Source organism: Cucurbita maxima, unplaced genomic scaffold, assembly GCF_002738345.1.
Source record: "Cucurbita maxima cultivar Rimu unplaced genomic scaffold, Cmax_1.0 Cma_Scf00019, whole genome shotgun sequence".
In the NCBI taxonomy this organism is placed as follows: domain Eukaryota; kingdom Viridiplantae; phylum Streptophyta; class Magnoliopsida; order Cucurbitales; family Cucurbitaceae; genus Cucurbita; species Cucurbita maxima.
Window position 1 is genome coordinate 1,849,276 of NW_019272035.1, and position 9,052 is coordinate 1,858,327.

The 9,052-nt window shown below is 39.5% G+C and overlaps 1 protein-coding gene across 1 annotated transcript; it reads left to right on the forward strand.

The window, feature by feature from the left end:
- Positions 1-394: 394 nt before the first annotated feature.
- Positions 395-4,188, forward strand: LOC111493536 (linoleate 9S-lipoxygenase 6-like). The gene is made up of 9 exons (XM_023143252.1): positions 395-714; positions 798-1,087; positions 1,169-1,397; positions 1,534-1,875; positions 1,998-2,083; positions 2,169-2,276; positions 2,362-2,666; positions 2,743-3,006; positions 3,254-4,188. The coding sequence occupies exons 1-9, from the start codon at positions 459-461 to the stop codon at positions 4,005-4,007; spliced, it is 2,634 nt and encodes an 877-aa protein (XP_022999020.1). The 5' UTR covers positions 395-458; the 3' UTR covers positions 4,008-4,188.
- Positions 4,189-9,052: the final 4,864 nt, after the last annotated feature.

A 9,052-nucleotide genomic window follows, 5' to 3' on the forward strand; every position in this document is an offset into this window, starting at 1 on the left:
CACATTTATTAGGAATGATTCGTTCTTCTTTCCACTCGATGTGAGATCTCATAATTCACCATCTTCATAAGTTAGGGTTTTCGCTAGCATACTGTTGTTCGATAACTAACTTTGATAGCATTTGTAATAATCTCTCTTTCTTTCAACAAAGTATTAATGAACATGTTTTCAAGACCCGAAAAATGAATTTTGTAATACCCATGTATTAAAATAAAGGGTAGGTGATTGTGAAACTAATATTTTTTAAATGTGAATCATTGAACGTTGATAATGAGGTTAACGTGGGTGTATTTTTATTTTCATTAAGCTTATCGGGCAGGTGAGAGAGAGAGAGAGAGAGAGAGAGAGAGCACAGTGTTTTGTTGTGCTATAAATAGAAGAGCAACATTGATTGATCCTCACACTCACACCAGCTTCTCCTATCAACTACAACTAACACAAAGAAAAAGAGAGCCAAAATGTTTGGAATTGGAAAGAATATCATAGAGGGAGCTCTGAATACCACCGGAGATCTTGCCGGCTCCGTTATCGGTGCCGGTGGTAACATTGTAGACCGCGTCACCAACCTTGGTGGCAAGAAGATCAAAGGAAAAGTCATTCTTATGCGAAGCAATGTGTTGGATTTCACTGAGTTCCATTCCTCTGTTCTTGATAGCTTCACCGAGCTGTTGGGCGGCGGCGTTTCTCTTCAGCTCATCAGCGCCACTCATGCTTGTAACATCTCTCTTTCTCTAAACTCTCTCTTTTTTTTTTCTGTCTCTATTTGGTGGCCTTGTTGTAATGAATGAATTCCACAGCAAATGACTCGCGAGGGAAACTTGGGAACAACGCGTTTCTAGAGAGGTGGCTCACTTCACTCCCACCATTGTTTGCCGGAGAATCGGTGTTTCAAGTCAACTTTACTTGGGAAGATGACTTCGGATTCCCCGGAGCTTTCTTCATCAAAAATGGACATACAAGTGAGTTCTTCCTCAAGTCCCTCACTCTCGAGGATGTTCCCGGCTTTGGAACCGTCCATTTCGATTGCAACTCCTGGGTTTACCCTTCTGGAAGATACAAGAAAGATCGTATTTTCTTTGCCAACAAGGTAATATTTTCGTTTTACCCTCTCTTCTCGCTCTATTTCAAGGCATTTCTTTATTCCTAATCTATTGATTTCCGTACATAGACATATCTTCCAAGCGAGACACCAAATCCTCTTCGCAAGTATAGAGAGGAAGAACTGTCGACCCTTAGAGGAGATGGAACGGGAGAACGTAAGGAATGGGATAGAATCTATGACTATGATGTCTACAACGACCTTTCTGAACCAGGTAAAGATGCCCGTCCCATTCTTGGAGGGAGCCAATTCCCTTACCCGCGCCGTGGAAGAACCGGGAGACCACGATCTAGAAAGGGTAAGATTAGTAATAATTATTTTGAAATTTTAAATCATATCCTTTTCACATCTTCTTGAGATTGATTCTTATAAGATTTTTGTACCATAAACATTATGATATATAATTATCCAATTCAATGTTATTAATTTTTCAGATTCCAACTACGAGACGAGATTGTCATCAATCTTGGGATTAACCATTTACGTACCTAGAGATGAGAACTTTGGTCACTTGAAGTTGTCAGATTTTCTTGGCTTTGCTTTGAAATCACTTGCTTCAAACGTCCAACCAGAGCTTGTAAACCTAATAAACTTAACTCCGGGCGAGTTTGACAAATTCCAAGATGTTCATGATCTTTATGAAGGAGGATTTCCCGTACCAGTGGATGTGTTTAGGAATCTCACCAAGGGTTTCACACCACCCATGTTCCAAGAACTTCTGAGGACCGAAAGTGATCAACGATTTCTCAAATTCTCTCGTCCACGAGTTGTGAAAGGTAACAGAGACCGAGAGTTATTAGATACTACCTTTTTTTTTCCCTTATGGAATAGCATGATAGAACGGAGAGATTTTGAATTTCATAGTTAAGTAACTTTTTCGTATAATAATTGAAAATAGAGGACAAGAACGCATGGCAGACAGACGAAGAATTTGCTAGAGAAATGCTTGCCGGAGTTAACCCTGTAATGATTCGTCGTCTTGAGGTAATCTCGAAGTTCTATTTCTAAGTTCATCTCTACCCACTAAATTTTATTTTAAATAAATAAGTTTTCGTTTTAATCTTTCTAGGAATTTCCTCCCGTGAGCAAGCTTGACCCCGAACTCTACGGAGATCAAAATAGCAAGATAAAAGAAGAAGACATAAAATTCGGGTTAGAAGGACTTTCGGTTGAAGAGGTAATATGTTCCTCTTTATTTCTTTCTTTTCAATTAATATTGTTGTATAATGCAACTCATGGGTATAATTCTTGAATCCATGCAGGCATTGAATGAGAAGAGATTGTTCATATTGGATCACCATGATTCATTGATGCCATTTCTTAGGAAAATCAATGGAACATCCACCAAAACATACGCCACAAGGACAATACTCCTTTTGAAAGCTGATGGCACTTTGAAGCCGTTGGTGATTGAGCTAAGCTTGCCACACCCTCAAGGCGATCAATTTGGTGCTGTTAGTAAACAGTACTTTCCAGCTGAAGGAGGAGTCCAAAAGTCCATATGGCAATTGGCTAAGGCTTATGTGGTTGTAAATGATGCTGGCTACCATCAGCTTATCAGCCACTGGTATATGAACTAACCCTTCAAAATAACCGTTAAACGCTACTAATTTGAACGCTCTAATCTTACAAAACTATTACAGGTTGAATACTCACGCTGTACAAGAGCCTTTCGTGATTGCAACACATAGACATTTGAGTGTGGTTCATCCCATTCATAAGCTGCTCGTTCCTCATTACAAGGACACTATGTTTATAAATGCATTTGCAAGACAAGTCCTCGTTAATGGCGATGGATTACTCGAATCCACTCATTTTCAAGCAAAATACGCCCTGGAGTTGTCTTCTTACATATACAAGGATTGGAATTTCGTAGAACAAGCCTTGCCTGCTGATCTCATCAAGAGGTAAATCACCATTTTGATTTTCTTTGGAGCTATTTTAATCGTACAACAAAGATGGTACATCTGTTAGGAATCACGACCCTCCATAATAATATAATATTGTCCACTTTGAGAACAAGCTCTCGTGGCTTTACTTTTTGTTTTCCCAAAAGGCCTCGTACCAATGGAGATGTATTCCTTCCTTAATTAGCCGATGTTGGACTCCTCATCCAACGATCTTTAACATCATTCTTTCCCTTGATTTTTGTAGAGGTGTGGCGGTTCAGGATGCAAGTGCCCCACACGGACTTCGGTTATTAATAGAGGACTATCCATTTGCTGTCGATGGGCTTGAGATTTGGTCGATAATCAAAACATGGGTCGCAAACTATTGCTCGCTATACTACAAAGACGACGAGGCAATTCAAAACGACGTTGAACTCCAATCGTGGTGGAAGGAAGCACGAGAAAAAGGTCACGCCGATAAGAAGAACGAAGCATGGTGGCCGAAGATGCAATCCATTAATGATCTAGTTGAAAGTTGTACCATCATCATATGGATTTCTTCAGCTCTCCATGCAGCCGTCAACTTTGGACAATACCCTTACGGAGGCTATATTCCCAATAGACCAACTATAAGCCGCCGGTTCATGCCGGAAGTGGGAAGTTCCGAGTACAAAGAGCTTGAATCAAAGCCTGAGAAGGCTTTCCTTAGAACCATCAATTCACAACTTCAAACACTTCTTGGTGTTTCGCTTATTGAAATCTTGTCAAGGCATGCTTCTGATGAAGTTTATCTCGGACAAAGAGCTAGCATTGAGTGGACATCGGACAAAGCCGCATTAGATGCCTTTGAGAACTTCGGGAAACAAGTATTTGAAGTTGAGAATAGAATCATGGAAAGGAATAGAGATGTGAACCTCAAAAATCGAAGTGGGCCTGTTAATATGCCATACACTTTGCTTCTTCCATCTAGCACCGAAGGCCTCACCGGTAGAGGCATTCCAAACAGCATCTCTATTTGATTTGATGGCTTCTTTGAACGTATGGCGGGGTTCTAAAGCTATTGCCTTGCTTTCTATTGCTGTTCTATAACAAGCTACTCCTTTCGCTATGCATGATATAAGTCAATAAAAGTGTGTTCTTAAGTAGCTCTGTACTTTGATTCTCTGTATTTGATATATTAATGAATAAAAGTGATGTTTTTGTTGTTTACCATTCTTGCCCTTTACTTCGATGCATGGTTGAATAATAAGAATATTTTTGCGAGATTTCACATCGGTTAGAGTGGAGACAAATTGGTTGGAGATTAGAACAAAAACATTTTTTTTATAAGAGTGGAAACCTCTTATAAAAAAAAGTTTTAAAATTTGAGGGAAAGTCTAGCAGAAACGACCTATAAAAGACAATATATGTTAGAATTTAAATGAAAAAGATAGTTTTATTTTATTTTATTTTATTTTTGTTAATTTTAGTGAGCTTTTAAACCTAACGAAAAGGACTAAACAAAAAATGAGAGGCTAATAACTATTTAAAGAACAGGGGAGGATTAGTGGGTTAAAATGAAAGGGCAATGAATTAGGAAATGTGGGTTTATGGATAGCCATTTTTAAATTAGTTTTTTTAGGCATGGTAAAAAGGATGGCAAGTAGAGCAAAAAAGAGAGAAATGGTCTCATTTAAGTATGTAATAGAGTAAGGGTTTTTCATAATTATGTCTTCTTGTCTCTCCGTCTCAACATCTATTTTACAATTTCGTGAGTGGTATTTTAATAAATTAGTATCAGAGCGAGCTCTTATTTTCAATAAATTGGTATCAGAGCTAATGACAAATATGATGGGACAAATGTCGCTACCACGATTAACGAAGACGAACTACGAAAATTGGAGCATTCAAATGAAAGCTCTTCTCGGTTCACAAGACGCATAGGAGGAAGTCGAAGAAGGTTTCGAAGAACCAAAGGATACCATAGGTTATACGGCGGCGCAAAACAAGGCTTTCAAAGAGAATTACGATCAAAGGATAAGGGAGCATTATACAAATTGTTTCGGGCCGTTGACGAGTCGGATTTTGAGAAGATTGCTAGGACAACTACTTCAAAAGAAGCGTGGGACACTTTAGAAAAGGTGTTCAAAGGAACTGACCGAGTCAAGCAAGTGCGTGTCCAAACTCTGCATGGCGAGTTGGAGAGCATGAAGATGAAGGAGTCAGAAAATGTATCTGACTACATTACGGGCGTATAGACCGAGGAAAATCAACAAAATCGAAACGGAGAAATGTTACCCGAGACACCGGTTGTGGAGAAGATCTTGAGGTCGTTAACCGACAACTTCGAGAATGTTTATGTGCAGTAGAAGAGTCATAGGACCTAGCGACGTTCACGGTCGATGAGCTCGCCGGTTCTCTTGAGGCACACGAGCAACGTAAGAAGAAGAAGGATGAGACAATCGATCAAACACTTCAAACCAAAGCATCAATAAAAGATGAAAAGGTACTCTACTTTCAACATGTTCAAGGTAGAGGTCGAGGAAGTCGTGGGAAAGGTCGAGGTAGTCAAGACAGCAAAAATGAAGAAATTTATAAGGAGAAGAGACTATCGAGCCAAGCAACTTGACGTGGAAGAGGACGCAGTCGAGCAAAAGACGGTCGATCAAACATTCAATGCTATAAATGTAAAAAATATGGTCATTATGCGAATGATTTTTACTCCGAAAAATGTTACAATTGTGGCAAAATAGGGCACGTTGCAGCTTGTCGAGCCGGAAAAAGGGAGGAAGAAGCAACCAACCTAGCCTTGGAAGATGTAACAAATAAAGGTCTTCTCTTGATGGCTCAAGATGAAGAGAACATCAACAACAACACTCTTTGGTACCTCGACTCAGGGGCAAGCAACCATATGTGCGGTCACGAGTACCTATTCAAAAAGATGCAAAAGATTGAAGATGTTCACGTGTCATTTGGAGATGCGTCAAAGGTGGAGGTCAAAGGCTAAGGTACGATACATTTCTTGCAAAAGGATGGTGTAATTGGGTCAATCCAAGATGTTTATTACATACCAAACCTCAAGACCAACATATTGAGTATAGGGCAACTCACATAGAAAGGTTACTCGATATTCTTAAAGGACCGTCTGCTACACCTGAAGGATAAACAAGGGCATTTGGTTGCTCGAGTTGAGATAGAAAGAAATTGGATGTACAAATTGAACTTAAGAAGCATATGAGAAAAGTGTTTGCGAGTCGACGTAGAAGACAAGACATCACTATGGCATCTCCATTTTGGTCACCAACATCATGGCGGCCTAAAGGAGTTAGCGAAGAAGAATATGGTACATGGGCTACCAAACATGGATTTTGAAGGAAAATTTTGTGAAGAATGCGTGCTCAGCAAGCATGCGAGAACCTCAATTCAAAAGAAGGTTGAATTTTGGGCTAAACAACCTCTCGAATTGATTGTACGGTGCGGTTAGAGATCGCCTTATGCCTTGCTCCTCTCAGTACTCCATGAAAGCCGTCGAAGTATACTCGCCACCTCTATCGAATCGTACAACTTTGATGTGTCTACCAGTTTTTTGAACACCTCGAATGCCTTGAATTTTCCTTTCAGAAAGTAAGTCCAAGTTTTTCGTGAGTAATCATTGATAAAGGAAATGAAATACCTCTTTTCGCGGAAGGACTTGGGGGTAATTGGTTCACATATATCTGTAATCGGACTATTCTCGACATGGTTCGCTCAATGCTCAAGAGCAAAAGGATGCCAAAGGAATTTTGGTCAGAAGTTGTGCAATGCGCCATCTACGTACAGAATCGATGTCCACATGCGAAGTTAGATGATCAAACACCACAAGAGGCTTGGAGTGGACAAAAGCCTACAATCTCTCCTGTCAAAGTGTTCGATAGTGTGACTTATGCTCACGTACCGGATCAACGAAGAATGAAGCTCAAAGACAAAAACAAAAGGTATATCATTATTGGATATGATGAGAAGACAAAAGAATACAAACTACTTGACCCGATTAGCAAGATGGTGTTAGTGAATCGCGATGAGCGAGTAAATGAAGCAAGCGAATGGGACTGGAATAGTTCGATGGAAGTCAATATCGAAGTTGGAGAATCATCAGTCGCTGCACCAACAAGTACACCAACAGACTCAGAAATTTTCGATGATGAAGATGAACCACGACAACCCAAAATGTGAAGTTTGCGAGATTTGTATGACTCAACAAATGAGATACACCTTGTATGTCTTCTGGAAGATGCTGAAAATATCAGGTTTGAAGAGGCAGTGCGAGACACGAAGTGGTAAACTGCCATGGATGAGAAGATTAAAGCGATTCATTACAACAACACATGGGAAGTGACATAATTACCGAAAGGAAGTCAGCCCATAGTTGTGAAGTGGGTATTTTAGAAAAAGATGAATGCTCAAGGCAAGACTGAGCGGTACAAGGTGCAACTTGTTGCGAAGGGATACAAGCAAAAGGCGAGAATCAACTATGAAGAAATGTTTGCTCCCGTCGCTAGAATGGAGATAATTTGATTGCTCATTTCCCAAGCACCTCAATTCAGATGGCCGATTTTTCAAATGGATGTCAAGTCAACATTCTTGAATGGTGTGCTTGAAGACGAAGTATACCTCGAACAACCTCTCAAGTACATGAAAATTAGAGAAGAGAAGAAGGTACCAAAATTGAATAAGGCACTTTACGGGTTGAAACAAGCACCGCGAGCATGGAATACTTGGTATCGATACATACTTCAAGGAGAACGGGTACAAGCAATGTCCCCACAAACATTCACTTTGCACAAAGAAGAGTGGAGGTAATGTGATACTTGTCGCTCTTTATGTCGATGATCTCATCTTCTCAAGCAACAATGATGAAATGATAGAAGAGTTCAAAAGCACAATGACACAAGAATTTGAGATGATAGACTTAGGCTTGTTGAAGTTTTTCCTCAGTTTGGAGGTTAAACAAGGAGAGACAAATATTTTTATATCACAGGAGAAATATGCAAAGGAGATTTTGAAGAAGTACAAGTTGGAAAATTGCAACCCGGTATCAACACCAATGGAACCAGATGCAAAACTCTCAAAGTACGATGAAGAAGAACGAGTAGATGCAAATAGGTACCGAAGCCTGGTGGGAAGCCTTCGCTATCTTACATACACAAGGCCAGATCTTTCATTAAGTGTTGGCATAATAAGCCGGTTCATGGAGGAGCCAATTTATTCACATTGGAAGGTGTTGAAGCGAGTCCTAAGATACATCCAAGGAACGATGTCACTTGGGTTATTCTACTCAAAAACAGAAGATTACAAGTTAGTCGGCTACTCTGACAATGACTAGTGTGGAGACATAGACGATCGGAAAAGTACATCGGGTTATGTATTCTTCATGGGCAACACAACACTACTTGGTTGTCAAAGAAACAACCTATCGTGACACTCTCAACATGTGAAGCTGAGTATGTAGCAGCATCTTGGTGTGTGTGTCATGCAATATGGCTTAGAAATTTGTTGAGTAAGATGGAGCTAAAGCAACGAGGTGCAACCGTAATACAAGTTGACAACAAATCAGCAATTGAGTTGGCCAAGAACCCGATGAACCAAGAAAGAAGCAAACACATTGACGTTCGATTTCATTTTATCCGAGATCATGTGAATGAAGGAAACATGGAATTGTTGCATGTGGCAAGTCAGGATCAAGTTGCGGACATTTTTACAAAACCGCTACCGAAAGTACTTTTCGAAAAATTCAAGAAGATGATTGGCATGATAGATGGCACGATCATTTAAGTTTACAAGTGAGTTTTGTTGGAATAAACTTAAATGAAAAGGGTATTTTTATGTGGTAACTATTTTAGGATTAGTGGGTTCAAACTAAAGGCTAATAAATGAGGAACAGGTTTATTGGATAATATTTTTAGCCTTTAAAAAACCTATAAATTAGTTTGTTTTGGATTCTAGAAAGGAGAGCAAGTAGAGCAAGCAGAGAAAAATTCTCATTTAAGTACGGTGTAATAGAAAAAGGGTTTTTTTTTTTTTTTTTTTTTTTTTTTTTTTTTTTTTT